This window comes from Macaca thibetana, chromosome X (genome assembly GCF_024542745.1).
Source record: "Macaca thibetana thibetana isolate TM-01 chromosome X, ASM2454274v1, whole genome shotgun sequence".
In the NCBI taxonomy this organism is placed as follows: domain Eukaryota; kingdom Metazoa; phylum Chordata; class Mammalia; order Primates; family Cercopithecidae; genus Macaca; species Macaca thibetana.
In genome coordinates this window covers 17,253,997-17,269,651 of record NC_065598.1, presented here as the reverse complement: position 1 = coordinate 17,269,651, position 15,655 = coordinate 17,253,997, and the positions used below count along the sequence as shown (strand labels likewise).

General features: G+C 42.5%; 1 protein-coding gene across 3 annotated transcripts in view; it reads right to left on the bottom strand.

Moving 5' to 3' along the window:
- NHS (NHS actin remodeling regulator) overlaps positions 1–15,655 on the bottom strand; it is a 367,162-nt gene that overhangs the window by 98,471 nt on the left and 253,036 nt on the right. The window contains exon 1 of one of the 3 annotated variants that reach the window (XM_050777315.1): positions 3,123–3,976. The exons of the other annotated variants lie outside the window; for them this stretch is intronic. Coding sequence (XP_050633272.1) covers positions 3,123–3,156 — 34 coding nt within the window. The 5' untranslated portion in view covers positions 3,157–3,976. Of the gene's footprint in view, positions 1–3,122; positions 3,977–15,655 lie in introns of those variants that run through there. 3 annotated transcript variants of the gene reach the window in all.

Genomic DNA, 15,655 nt, shown 5'->3' with positions numbered 1-15,655 from the left:
TCATTATTTAAAGAATACAACAGGCAGATATTATTATCTCCATTTTAGAAATAAGGAAGTTGTGATCCTATAACTTAGTCACACAACTGGTAAAGGGCAGAGTAAAGATTCACATCCAGATCTGGCAGACACCAAAACCCATTTTTCTCAAACCATGCTGTCTTGCCCAAAACTAACTATTCAGAGGATGAAACCAACAACAATAAGCCCACATAGAAAAACCACGGAAATTACCAAAGCTATACTGTGAGGTAAATTTATAGTTTTCAATTCCCACATTTTTTAATGAAACATTCAATTTAAGAAATATTTTTAATAATTAAAAATCTAAAGTAAAGAGTATAAAATCAGATACATTAATTTTAAAATACAGAACATCAGTAAAATTGACAAAATGGTCTTTGCCATGAGACAGTGGCAGCCTATGCCTTGCTCCCTCTGAATACAAGGTTCCCAGGAATGAACTAAGGGACCTAAGATGACATTGATACTGACATGAAAGCTTTGCTTCTGGGAAAGACAAATGCCCAGAGATCTGGGAACACATAATGACAATAGCTGTTGTACTCTCTGACCACTGACTATGGGTTGGCATAAGGGTCTGTGTCTCTGAGAGTTTGCCTGATCAGCTTAAGTGATTCTCACACCTGCCCAAGCCTCCAGGATACCCTTCTAAGCTAGACGCAACAGGAGCCTGAAATTTGAGTCACATGCCCACTTTTCCTGAAGACCATCCTATCCCTGGTAAGCCTAGCCCAAATATAGTCTATCAGCTACAACATCCAGCACGTGGCTGTGCCTTCCTCCCGACTGGGGAAATTTGGCAAGGGTTGAGAAGGATAGAAACCAGAGAGTTTGTTTTTCCCTGTATTATTCCTATGCTTACAAGGCAGTCATGAGAAACAATTGTTTCACAGCTTTAAATCTAGTAAATAGAACTCCCTTTGAGATTCCAGTTTGAAAGCTGGTGAAGATCAGAGTAACTCCATTGTTTATGTAATAAACACACACCCAAACCTCTAATATTTTTATAATGAAACCTGGTGGTAATAAAATTTGTGTTAAGGTAAAAGCAGTCATTTTCCCCTCAGCTTTTATTGTGCTGAATGCAATATCTGCCAAGTCCTACTTGAAGGCATCTTTGATTAAGGGCCTAGTCTTCCCACTTGTGAGCCATCCAGAGTTGGCAGGAGTACCATGACCTTGCTGAGACTAATGCCCAAAGATAGCCAAACTCATGACACGCCAGCAGCTTCAAAAAAGTTGAGCTCTCTGCCAAGTAGCCCTGTCACCACCACCAGCCCCACCCAGTCCCTTCCTGGTCTGTCAGCCACGCATAGGCCTTGGATCTTCAACTCTTAAGGGAAAACTGGGTCAAGCTATTCTAAAGGCCTTCTCATCTTTTGTATTGAGCCTAAACTGAAACTTCTGGCAGGGCCTTATTTCTTTGGTACTTTCTCCCATTACTTAATTCTTCAGGCCTAATAAATAAAGACTATCTGGCTGTTGGACGTTCTCTCCTGAATCCACTGATCTGTATGAAAATGTATGAACTTAGGCCCTTAATTGTCTTCCTTGGTTCCCTGAGGGGAATTGGGGGTTTGAGTGGGAGTGCAGTTCTTACTTCTTACCTAAATCAGTGATTCTCAACCCTGGCTGCACATTGGAATCCACCTGGGGAGCTTTAAAAACATGCACTGTTATCTGGACCCACTCCCAGATATTCTGATTTAATTGGTCTGGGGTGTTTAATTGTTATAATTGGCCCGCCTCTCAAATAATGGTTATTTATCATAAATATATATGATATTAAGGACTTGTATTTGAACAACTTCTCTGCCACAAAATTCAGAAACCACAATGTCCTGAACAAACTGATAGAGGCTCCATGACACCCATTGGAAGCTGTCTGGTTCACAGGTGTGCTTCCTTCTTCTCCTGAGGGATCTTAAGTAACAAACTTGCACACAATAGTGCCTCCCCATCATCATGGCCTGGAAAGGCAGCTCAGAGAGAGTGTTCTCAGACAGCAGGTAGAACAAACCCTTCATTAAGAAAGGCTGCGTACACGGTGTTGGTAGCAGTTGGGCTAATAGGAGACCCTTAAAGCTTGGCCCTGTGTCAGCCTCTGCAGAAGCAGTGGAGGCAAATGTGCAGTGAAGGGGTTTAGCTGAGGCAAGGACAGTGGCCAGCATCAACTGTCACACTAGCCACCTCCTGCAGAACAACCTAAGAGCACATAGCAAGAAATGAAAGTAAGGCACTGTCCTTGACATTAAGGAGCCTGAGTTACAACTGAAGGACTAATAACCCCAGTGCTGGAAGAATACTGTAAAAAGTTCAATGCTTTTCAAATAGGGTTCAGTTGCATGGCCAGCCTTATATGATAAAGAAGTATAGTGAAGGAGGGCTTAGAGGACTAAAGAAATCAAGACAGGCCCCACAGTGGTTTAACAGATTTGTGTAAGGCCATTGAAGATGTAACAGAAACTAGAGGTTGGGGGATTTGGTCTGGGGACTCTCAGTTCAGGGCTGTTTTGGGGACACTGAGAGATAAATAAATCTTTCTCTGTAATCTCAGGATGAGGGTAAGATACTGAGGAATTCCAAGAAGACTGGAGGGGGCAGTGCTGGAAGAGCAGAAAGCAGCATAGGGCCTGGTGCGAGCCCATGCAGGATGGGGCCCCTTTCCAGCAGTCCTGAGCTAGAGCCCTGGAATCCTGCCCTGGAATTTCCACTTGAGCTACCCTCTGGCCCTTCTTTAAGATGTTCAAATGTCAGAGCAGAAGAGGAGAAGGAAGAAAGGGTTGTCCTCTCTGTCTTGGGTAGTTTGATGCCTCAAAAGGAGAGCAAAGGTGAAAACATTGGCGAGCCAGTATGAGCAATGCAAGGTCCTCAAAGCTTAGGAGCCACTGACCCTAAATGTCAAAGTCAGCCTTGAGTGAGGGTCAAGTGCAGATTCCCCTCCTCACAGCTGTTCCTGTGAAAGGGCTCAGTTTCACTGGGAAGCATACTTCTCCTCTCCCCTAGAATAGGAGGTGGCTACACACAAGCCCCTCTTCGTTAGACCTAGCCTCCCCCTCCCCTTTGTCTTGCCAGGAAATGCTGCAAACCCCAAATACCTGCATTCTTGGGCATGCAGCAGGCCAGAGCCATGCTTGGATTCCCGCTCTGCTCCTTAAGGAAGGGCCTTTTCTTTTATGCAAAGACGTCTCTGAATGCCAGAGAGCTGAAAGCTGATCTGCTTAAGTCAGCAAGCAGGGCAGGGGGGGATGGAGGGCGAGAGAGGGCAACCTTCTGCAAGGAGGATGGCAGATTTTCACAGAACCTCTGTGCTGCCTCTAGGGCTCCCCCCTGGAGGGGGAGATGGTCTCATCCAAGTGCTAGGCTGGCTGCTAATCCCTCCAGGGTTCACTTGAATGGCAAATCAGGACTCCAGGGCAGCCTGGACACACCCTGTCTCCAGAGGAGGGGCTTAGCACTTTTCTTTTTCATCCCTGGAGCAGTTTAGGTCCCAGTGGGACTTCTTTACAGCCTTGCTACTCCAATTGGCCAGGGGGTTAGGAGCATAGGCATCAACATGGGAGCTTGTTAGAATGCAGAGTCTCGGGCCACACCAGTTTAAGAAGCTCTGCCAAGTGCCATGTGGTTATGGAAACCATTAGCACACTGCCAGAGACAGGAAGCTGGACAAATACCCAAACCCAGGGAGCCACAGCAGCCCACCCCTACACCAACTGCCTGATCAGGAGAAGGAATATATTCCATCCCATCACTCCATCGCTGCCCCAGGTTGCCACCCATTCTTCTCACCAGGTTGGGGCTGGCTTACTTGGCTGTGAAATTTTAGGTTGGTGTGAGGGCGCGCTATTCAACAGGTCTACAAATATTTGCACACATACCGAAAGGACAAGAATGGTGGGGGTGGAGGCAATACAACTGGAGTTTGCTCTTTGCAGGTTATGAATCAATTTATGATCCCTTCCCACCCACCCCCTACCAACACACACCACCTGTATCAACATGTTAGACTCTCGTGATGCTGATAACAGCAGTAATAGTGCATAGCAAGAATACTCAAACCACTTCGCAAACAGCAACCATCCTGGACCCCGTTCAGATCTTCCTCTTGGCAAGAAAGGGAGAGTTTAGGGACTTCCACGTCTTTGCCCTAATAGCCTTATGTTTTCATGGCACATTATTTGCCTCCCACCTGAGCCCAGCAAGTGAATCTGTGTGCAGAAGCTGAAAGGGAAGAGAGAAGGAAAGAAGATAAACTAATGAAGAGTAGGAGACGAGCTTTTGCTTTGCAGTCCAGAGAGAACAATAAAAGAACTACTAGTGAGGCAGATGGACTTGCTTTTTTCTCATTTGCCAGATTTCTGCTGATGGCTGTGACTCCCTGTATTGGATACTTCTGATCCTTAATCATGTGCAGTAAGAACCAGAACGGGTGACTTCATTTCCGAAGAGGAACTGAATGGCACTGAGGCTCTGGGATGCATTAAGACAGCCCAAATCAACAGAAAGTCTGGCTGGAACCTCACAGAAATGACCCAGACAGAATCTTCAGCCTCCCAAGCATCTGTCAGTGGCATCAGTGGCTGGCATGGCCGTTGCCTAAAATCCTGCTAATTGCGCTGATCCCCTCCCTTTAGCAGAGAGTCAGGCCCCTGATTGAGGGAAGAAAGCAAAGGGCTAGAGAGAAGGAGGGAAGGTCAGCCAGAGATGAAGACAGAAGAGAGAGAAAGCAAAGAGGGTGGCCCTGGGCTTTACAGAGATTTGTGTGGGTTCTTAAAAGCAATCATGGTGGCCTTTTGAGTAGAAAACCAATAGTATTTAAAAATCTTCTTCAGGGCCCCAATCTTGCCTCAAACAACAATCACTCATGAAAAGACTCTCACGAATGAAAGGAAATGCTGCCATTGTTTTATTTTTTCTGGGAAGTCATAATAGGTTTTAAAAGGTTAATCTCCCTCTCAGCCCTGTTTTTTCCCTTCCAGTGACCCCAAGCTGAAAAGGAAAAATATTTGCACTTGGTGTTTAAAAACCACCACAGTGAATTAGCTTTTGTTGTTCATGGCAAAGCCACTATTTAGCTGCCCAGAATCAAACCAGATGTCAGGGAAGAAAGAAGGCCCTGCATCCTGTGAACTTGCCTTTCACCTTTGCAGAAGGGCTGAGGGGAAAGCTGGGCTGAGATGGCAAAATAAAGGGAGTTTGGTGCTCAACAAACCTGATGTGCACTTTTGATGCAAGCACTGGTTAGCTCTTGCTGGGGTGCTGTCTGCAGGACTAGAATGTAACAGGTCTAGGACCCTGGATGCACAACGTCTCCTGATTTCCAGAAGTTTTCTTCTGTGAACACTAGGCCAGCAGCCCTATTCCCACAGGTAGCAAAGATCAGAGATGGAGAAGAGAATTAGGAGACAGAAATAAAATACAAAAAGAGATCAGCAGGACTTGCTGGAACATGAAATTTATCAGTGAAGGTGAAAAAAAGAAACTGAAAGGAAAAGGATATATTTTCTTTCTGAGGCCTTCCGGAAGAGGATGAGGAGTAGATTATTACTCATTCTTGTTTTTCTTTAGGACACCACCCACCAACACTCACAGTTTAAATTGGGCAACCCCTCCCCCCGCCACCACCCCTGCCAAAAACAACAACAACAAAAAAAACCCTTCCTATGGGTCTCAGGCTGTTTATCCCCGTTTCCTAAATCTACAGCATAAGTAAACAGGAAGTTCTCTCTACATCAAAACTCTTTTTATCCACTCAGCAAACATTTAATAAGCTCTGACTTTGATCAAGTATTTCAGTGATACCAGAATGATTTGGATACTATTCCTGCCCAGGAGTTTACAGCCTAATAAGGAATAGCATTTCTCATTAGGGGAATATAATAATACAGTACAATAGTACAACAATAATAGCAACAATAATAGTAAAAGGCATCATTTTTCAAAATCTAATGATATGCCAGTAATTGCACTTTATATACAGTAACATCTTTAATCTTTACAATAACCCTGCACAGTAATTTTTATTATTTCCATTTTATAGATATAGAACTGAGGCTCAGAGAACTTGACTAAGGTCACACAACTATTAAGCTAGCCGGGGTTTGTTTGTTTGTTTGTTTGTTTGTTTATCACTGATGAAGCCCAAGTGCCTAGAACAGTACCTGGCACATAATAGGTACTCAATAAATATTTACTAGAAAGCAGTTGTGGGTGCAGGGGAAGGCTTTCTGGGGCGTTGGAGCTGAACTTTGAAGAATGGCTAGGACCTATGCAAAGGTGGTAAAAGGCATACCAAGAAAGCAGGAAATGAACAAATGTTTCTCTAAAAAAAAAAAACTGTTTTACAAAATAGGAAAAAAAGATGGACAGGATAAAATAGCAGTCAGGAGAGGGATGATCATAGAGACTTGGGTCCTACTGTGACTGCCACCTATAAAGTGTGTGAACTTCACCAAGTCATTTAGTCTCTTGGTGCCTTATTTTCTTTATCTGCAAAATGGGGATAAGAATATTACCTACTGTGGCATAAGTTGCCAATTTCTTAGTAAACCTTCCACGTTCTCCTTCTCTTTCAAATTTATAAAATCTCATTTAAAAAACTGCACCCATTGCCACACAACCAAAATTCTACATATCCAGTTCTCCCTTTTAGTTAGGGATTGCTACCTGTTCAATGTGGTCAAAGCAACTGTGGTATGGGATTTCTAGAAAGACTCCCCAGAAGACAAGGGGCATGTTCCTTCTTTCATCCTGATGCTTAGGCCAATGATGTGATAACTGGCACTCCAGCAGCTATCTTAGACTGTGAAGATGAGGGCCACAATCTAGGGATAGTGGAACTAGGAGCTGGATGAAGCCTCGGTACCTCATTATTGCTGAGTCTGCATACAAGCCCTTAACTTCTTTTACACAAGAGAGAAATAAAGTTTCATCTTTTTAAAGCCTTTGTTGATCCCCAATAGATACATTTACCTCAAGGAGTTGCTGGGGGAATTAAATAAGATACTACAGATCAAGTAATTAGTGCTTGGTCTTATACATACTACGCACTGAAACGAATCTTAGCAATCATGTTTTGTTGCTGTTCTTATCACTATTATCATCAATATCATTACAAAATCTAGAATAGTCCCCTATTCTGCATTAAGCCACCTTCATTCAGTTATTTAATTGTCCATTTGCTTAAAAATCCCTAGAACTGTGTCTTTCATGAGAACCTATTCATAAATCTTCCTAATATAGAGTCTCTGATAACAAAACAAAATGTTTCTCTTTGAATTTCATCACTAAATCATCCACACAACCAACAATAATGAAGATTTAGGTCTGTTAGTGAAAGGAGGATTAATAGGTTAACATCTCTGAGCATGGAGGATGGAAAGTATTAATTATATTTTAAACTTGGTCAAATATCCCTTTTTGGAAAACTCCATGGTAACCTGATGTCTCAAAAGTCTCTCCCTTTTCCCAACCAAATAAACCTTTACATTTCAGGACACATATGAAAAAAATTTAAAGATGCAATTTGCTGAGAAATTTCTGAGAGTCAACATTATATGCTGGACTCCAAGAGATTTGCCAAGGACTGTGGATCTTTTGACTTACATCTCTGCTTCTTAGTGTCATTGACAGATTGTGTGATTTGTTCCTGAACTTGATCAATGAATGCTTCTTAGAAGATCTAAGAAAAGAAATAAAGACAATGGGCTAGAATGAGTGGTTCTCATTGGTCAAAGGACTAGCTGCATTAAAATTACCGAACACTGAACTCAGGAAAACTATAGAATCTCAGGCCTCACTCCAGACCCACTGAATCAGAATTGCTGGAGGTGGGGCCTGGGAATCTGTATTTTTAAAGCTGCCCAGGTGATTCTGAGGTACAGTCAGGTTTGAGACTATTCATAAGTGCCCCTCCTCCCAACTCTGCCTAAGACTGGGTTATCTAGAAGTAAAGTCTAAGTTAAGACTGACACTATTGTTCAAGTAATATATGGAGTGCTCTTAGTAGAAGGGGCATGAAGGAAGCTGGATATGGTAAGGGAAGGGACTAAGCAGGAGTATAGTCTCAGCTGAATATTTGCTCCAGCCTGATCCCAAGGAGATCTCTGGGGCACAAAATGCACCACAGAGCTGGTCTCACCTGGAGGTCTCTGGGGAAGAGGGCAGCTATAGCATTTAGCAGCCAACACTCACAGCAGCTGGAGGACCGATGCACTAGCTTGTAAAGGAGATGTAGGCAGGGCATTAACAGCATCCACTACCAGCTCCAACCTGCTAGGAGTTGTGGTCAGTTTTGCACTCCGCTAGGGCTCTAATGTCCCTTTGCTGGCTTGACCCAAGGTCCCCTTTCACAGAAGAGTCTTGGATATGAGTTTAACTTGCAGGAAATGTTTCAGATGAGATTGGGTGCATTCAGGGTGGTATGGCCTTAGACTGCAGGAAGGGTTTCAGAATTCGATACAATCCTTTCAGTGGCCAGGGCCACCAAGCCGGCACACTAGATTGCCAATGCATCCACCGGGGTTATCATTTGCATGCTAAGTTGTGCTAGGAGTTGGCCCAAAGTCAATTTCCCAGAGCCCTTCTCATGAGTTCCAGCCATATCCACTCATATGCTCCATAACCAGTGACTCAGGGAATCTGGCCACCTGGCGATTTTTACCCTCTCTCTTCTCCCTTGACAAATCAAGATGCAGGCAACTGAACTTCCTTCACCTTATTCTTGATGAGTCCCAAATAGGTCAGATCACTTTGGAGGGTGGCCAGAAGCTAATTTTGTATTCGCCACTGACCTGTTTTGTTCCTCTGGCATTTCAGGAAAAAGTTGGGTGAATGCCTTTTCTTCTTGTTTGCCTGAGTCCCCACTCCCTGGAGCTAAATTTGTAGCCCAGGCCAATGTGATTTATTCAGAGCTACTGCTACTTGTCAGTGGATTGCTGCCCAAGCTTGCTTGCAGCCCATCTGCTGGATTCCTGTACATATGTGAACATGTGTGGAAAATTAAAGGCCTGGCTGTGGCCTGGAGCTGCCTTGCCCCTCAGCTGCTCCAGCCTCCATCCACCAGGCCTGATGCCAGTGTCTGTTGCAGCCATCCTCACCACATGGTCAAGAAATGGGGAACCTCAATGATAAAGCACTCAGGACCCAGTTCCTGAGTCCAGCAGTTGCTTTTCATCAGGAGACCAACCAAGAAGAGTTTACATAGTACTCCATACCACCGTAGAGCCCCACGCTACTCAGTCTCTGCTCTTATCAAGGAAGTGTTGCCATTTTGGTTTCTATATCAGGGCAGAGACCCAGGACAAGAAGCAGAGAAGGAAGCAAGAAGTGAGGAGTGCTGCAAAAAAGAGAACAGTATGCTTTGCTTTTGTGATTCATTTTAACTCAGGAGGAAACACAACACTTCCAACCAAAGTCTGGAGCTAGTAACAGGAAATATCCAGGCCTGACTCAACTGTCTCTTAAATTAAAGCTGTTCTTTAATTGCAAGATGTCAATCTCCCTCTCCCCCTCACCCCAGATTTCATTGTTTGTTTTGTTTTCAGGCATTTAGTTGTTGTTTTCCCTTTTCCTTCATACACTGAGAAATATCTGCAGATGAGCCTGCAGGACAATCTGGCCCTACTGTAATAACAGAAGTCTCAATTCTTAACTCTCTCCTCACTGTTTCCACTAAATCTAAAGCCAACATGCAATGGAAGTTTCTTCATGGTAATAATACAATAATGATAAACTTAATGGTTTATTCATTCAGTAAATATTTATTGAACACCTACTATGTGTCAGGCATGGTTTTAAGTTCTTTGTATGTGCTACTTCAGTTAATTCTCACAGCAACTCTACAAGGCAGACAATAGTATTACCTCAATTTTACAGATCAGGAAACTGAGGTGTAGAGAGGTTAAACAACTTGCCCAAGGCATTGGAAGTGGTAAATGGCAGAGCCTGGGCTCCTGACCACTATGCTGGGTTACCCCAATGATAAATGGTAGGGAGCCCATTATCCTGCCTCAGAAAGCACAGATTTACCATCTCCCATCCAATCTACCGTCTCACATTCCAATCCTAGTACAACAGACAATAAGCAAGAGCAGGATTGAAATCCCAGCTACCCACAGGAAACATCTGTTACTTGCTTTGCCGAGTTTCAGGAGGAACATTCACGTGTAGACAGAGTTGTGTGTGTATGAGTGTGAGTCCATGGGTGTAAGCATGCAGATGCATGCATGAGTGGCTACATATACTCCCTTATGCAATGCTCTCCCTTGAGCCTGGATAATGAGTTCCTATATCAAATGAAGTTGAAAACAACACTCTAACCTTCCCTCTTTGCACAGATCCCCACTGCTGCTTCCACAAACTGGGATAAAAAAAAAAAGCACTAACACACCCTTCTAACAAGGCTGGGGACCCTCATCCTGGGTTTGAGCTGCCTCTCGGTATTGAAACCTTCCACTTGGCAGAGCTCCAGTTTTAGCAAGAACAATTATCAAGTACCTGATCACCACAGGGAGTCCAAAGACAAATACATACAAATAAAGACATTTTGGGAGAAGGAGTGAGAGTCTGTGGAGCTGCCATGTGGGCCCCCAAGTTCCCAGTTTAGAACCTTTTGCCCTCCCGGCTGGCACTTCCTCTTCCTTTCTCCAACCCTCTGGCCTTACAGAAATAAAATTTTCATTCCACCACATATTACTTTGACCCTTCCTTCACAACAAAGTGAAAAACACCTGATAGTGGCTTAAGCCTGTCCTAGGGTTTTTTGCATTTTAATGGAAATTAAGCCTATTGCTGAGAGGACCAACCTGGAATGGTAAAACCAGAGGCATCAGCCAGCAGGTAGAAGAGGATTTGGGCATGGGAGAGGAGGAGAAACCATAGGGTTTTCTATAGTTCTAGAACTAGCTAACACTTCACCTAAGATTGCATGAGGATCCTAGTAAAAACAAAACTGTATTAACTGTATTTTACACAGAAAGGAGAAAGAACATTAAAATGGTCCTAGGAGCAAGACCATTCAGGAAAAGAGAGACAGTATTAGATAATCACTGAGGTCCCTAATAGGTCTAGCACTCAGATTGAACTTTTGTTCATCTTTCGATGACTCTGGTACCTTTAGTGTGAGTGCTAAAGAAAAGCTTGGCTTCCCCAATCCAAATGTATTCAAGATGGTGCACAGTTGCTGTATTAATTATGTAACTCCTGATTCTGACTTGATTGTATTAATTGAAAGGCATTTTGTGCCTAGCCAGTAGTATTGTGTGGTCATTGGTCCTCTGACACTCTGCACTGTGGGCTTGGAAACAGAAAAGTTAGGGTATCTGGTTCAACAAGGAGCCCAGGAAAACTTCAGTCTTGGCATGACATTTAGCATGAAATCATTTCAACCAGAATGGTGCTAGCCCTCACTGAGCTCCTGATGGATGCCAATTAAGTTTATTTAGCTTGGCTACCTCAGATAAGGAAATTCCAGAAGCTTTCCAGTTCATTTTAGATTTATTTTAAATGACATCTTGCACCCAGATGCAGAATTCTTGTTGAGTCCAACATTAGGAGAATGGATATGATGGAATTATAAGATTGGCTAAAAGCTTAAGCAATCAAATTGGGGAAGGGGGAATATTAGAGGGAGATAAAACTCATTTTTCTCATTTGCCCATTCAATGGCAAACAGTTGACGAGCCACAAAACTTGCAGCAATGGGATCAAATGTTTAGACTTGGAATTCATCTTTTTCATTTGGAGAGTAGTAAGAGATCCCCATTGCGTCAAATGGAGTAACTTTTCATTTTCCTGTATTCAAAATGGCTTGGAAGTGATGCAGTTCACAAACAGAACAAAATCTTTAAATAACTCTGTACAGACTTTCTTCGGCTCTCTCCTTTCAAACTTGTTAAATTATTTTTGCTGCCTTTGAGTTATAAGATGCTAACCTCAGAGCTGCATTTTTGGCTTAGAATTTCATTCCATTCTGCCCCTTTACCTTTTGGATAGCATACCATTGAATGAAGGTAAGGAGACAAAAGGCAAGAAAACCTGCCCTAACTTTCTGACACTGATATGGAGTTCATCACTAAGAACTTAGCAAACTTCCAAGTGCTTAGTTCAAATAAGCATAGCAGCCTGCTCTAAGTCCACAGTGTCATCCCATTGAAGTTTCTGCCATGTCCAACCAGAAAGAAGTCCATTCTAGGGCTGGCTGGGGGCTGCAGCATATTTCACAGCTGTTTCAGAAACAAGGTGAGATTATTCTAGTTATGTGAAAACATCAAATGAGAAAGTCCTGGAAGCCAAACTGAAAGGGAACCTGCCATTGCAAACTATGGCTGCACAGTGATTCTCCCACCCCTACCTGTCTCTTTGTCCAATATCTCAACTTGCCTATGAAGAAATCCATCATGGCACCAGTTTTCTAGGCAAATAATGAGAATGAGTAAGTTTTTCCTAATCAAGTTTCTAAGCACTGAAGAACAAAGGGACAAAATAGATAAGAAAAGCAAAAGATTAAAAATTTAGATCTGCTGTCTCCAATATGGCAGCCCCTAGCCATATGTGGTTATATAGCACTTGAAATGTGGCAAGTGTGAATAAGGTACTGAATTTTTAATTTCATTTGATTTTAATTAATTTAAATATGGATATGGCATTCAGTTATTGGAAAACTTTTAAGTACATTTGGAAGAATCTGGATTTGTGAATCTACTTTTTTAAATTTTATAGAATTATATGAAATCTAAATACAGATCAAGTATTTCTGATGAAAATTTACCATCTGAATTCAGATGTGCTACAAATGTAAATATACACTGGAATTTGAAGACAGTATAAAAAAGAATGTAAGCTATCTCATTAATACTTTATATTAATTTTATATGATTTGATTTTTATGATTATACTTTATGTCGATTTTATATGCCAAAATGATAATATTTTGAAAACAGTGGGATAAATAAAATTCATTATTAAAATTAATTTCACCAATTTCTCTTGCATTTTTTAAATGTCTACTAAAATTTTTAAAATTACATAAATGACTCACATCATATTTCTTTTTTTTTTTTTTTTTTTTTTTGAGACGGAGTCTCGCTCTGCCGCCCAGGTTGGAGTGCAGTGGCCGGATCTCAGCTCACTGCAAGCTCCGCCTCCCGGGTTCACGCCATTCTCCTGCCTCAGCCTCCCGAGTAGTTGGGACTACAGGCGCCCGCCACCGCGCCCGGCTAGTTTTTTGTATTTTTTAGTAGAGACGGGGTTTCACCGTGTTAGCCAGGATGGTCTCGATCTCCTGACCTCGTGATCCGCCCGTCTCGGCCTCCCAAAGTGCTGGGATTACAGGCTGACTCACATCATATTTCTAATGCACATTGCTGGCTTAAAATGAACAAAAGCAATACATTTCAAACTGAAGGATTATAAAGTGTTGAGAAGAAAATATGGGTTTTGAATCAGCTAAGAAGCAAATTAATTCATGGTGATTTGCAGTAAGTAGCAACTCCCCATTGTGTGGGCTAAGTTAGAGGTTTCAGTTCATTGGACGTTTCTATTCTAAAGCTGGCTGATACTTGGCCATTGTGTTCTAGAGCAGTGGTTCTCAAGTTTTGTTCAGGGAACCTCTGGGGGTCCCTGAGATCCTTTCAGGGAGTCTGCAAAGTCAAAACTATTTTTATAATGATATTAATACACTACTTGCCATTTTCACTCATTCTTTCATGAGTGACATGTGATACCATACCAGATGGAACGCAGGGGCAGATATGAGAATCCAGCAGTCTTCTAGTAAGCCACATTGCTTGCTAGTCAAGAGATTTGCAAAAAAGTACAAGAATGCCATTCTTCTCATTGACATTTTTTGTTTTGAAAAGTATAGAATTTTTCCTCAAAATATTTTATTTATAAACATGTAATATATATAATGTAGTATATGTAATTATTGTTTATTGATTTTGAAATAAATTACTTTTATTTCTCATTTTTAATTTCTAATATGATAAATATTTATATAACTCATACAAACAAAAGCGCTCTGGGGCCCTTAATAATTTTTAATAGTATAAAACCATCCTGATCTATAAGTTTGACAATTGCTGTTCTAGAAGGGCTTTGTAGCAGATGCTGTTGTCATCTTTTCCCATCATGCCTTGGCTCACCTCTAAGTCCACTTGTTGCTACTGTGACCATTTCCCACCACAAACATCCAGTTCTCTCTGTTGTTCTGCCTGAGGGCTTTCTTTCATACTGCAGGACTATTAATGAGGGTCCAAAACCCACGAATAACCAAGTGCTAATTGATAGTAGAATGGATAGAGAAATTCTTGTGTTTCACACCATGGAATACTATACAGCAATGAGAATGAACAAGCCACTGTGACATGCAGTATGGGCGAATCTCAGATATAATGTTGAGTAAAAGCTAGATACAAGTTGTATGATTCCATTTTTCTTTTTTTTTTTTTTTTTGAGGCAGAGTCTCGCTCTGTCGCCCAGGCTGGAGTGCAGTGGCGTGATCTCGGCTCACTGCAAGCTCCGCCTCCCGGGTTCCCGCCATTCTCCTGCCTCAGCCTCCCGAGTAGCTGGGACTACAGGCGCCGCCACCACGCCCGGCTAATTTTTTTGTATTTTTAGTGGAGACGGGGTTTCATTGTGTTAGCCAGGATGGTCTCGATCTCCTGACCTCGTGATCCGCCCGTCTCGGCCTCCCAAAGTGCTGGGATTACAGGCTTGAGCCACCGCGCCCGGCCCCATTTTTCTTAAGTTAAAAATCAGGTAAATCTAATCTATGGTGTTAGAAATCAAGACAGTGATTTCCTTTGGGGAGGAAGAACAGCTCATGGGGTATCCTGGGAAGCTAATAATGTTTTAAGTCTTGACCTAGTAGCCGGTACAGGAGTGTGTTCACTTTGTAGTAATTCCTTGAATTGTATGATTTGGATGCTTTTATGTATGTATGTTAGACATCACTCAAAGGGTAAAAAAATAAATCAAATACTAATTATCGTTTTTACACCATGCTCTGCTAGGCACAGAAAAGGATAAACCAGAATTTTCAGACATGGCTTGTAGTTTTGCCCTTTCATTAGTCCTTGTGAGAAATAAATAATAGGAGAAGATTTCATTTGGAGGTAGGCAGTTTGGGGGGAGCTGTCCTGCCTAAACAGTACAATGACGTATATTTAAATTGACTTTGAATGCCTTTATTTGCTTAGAACACACACAGCATCTCAGTCCCCACCACTCCTTAGTATGCTATGCCAACTCTGTCACAGGTTGAAGCTGGCTGCCTGGTTGTGTAGGCAATTGAGCTTGAGACCTACAACTCCAATGATAATTCCAGATGTGGTGCAAGCTGTTGTGCTATGCAGACCCCACAGGCTTCACTGATAGTGAAGGCCCAGGGTGTGGCTACAGAGGGCAAGGAAGGGTGCTGGCATGAGGAAGAAGAGCATGGAGGATGGCGGTGTGTCAGGTTGTGTTCCTTTCTTCTACTGAGGGAGACAGTGAGGAGAGACTGAGAGGCCAGGATTCACAGAGGGCACCACTATGTAAGGGACATGAATGTGGCCTCACCAGCAGGCCTCTGGGGATATTTTTCCAGTCAAGAAATCACTTTTTGCCATCTCTATCACTTCCAATACCC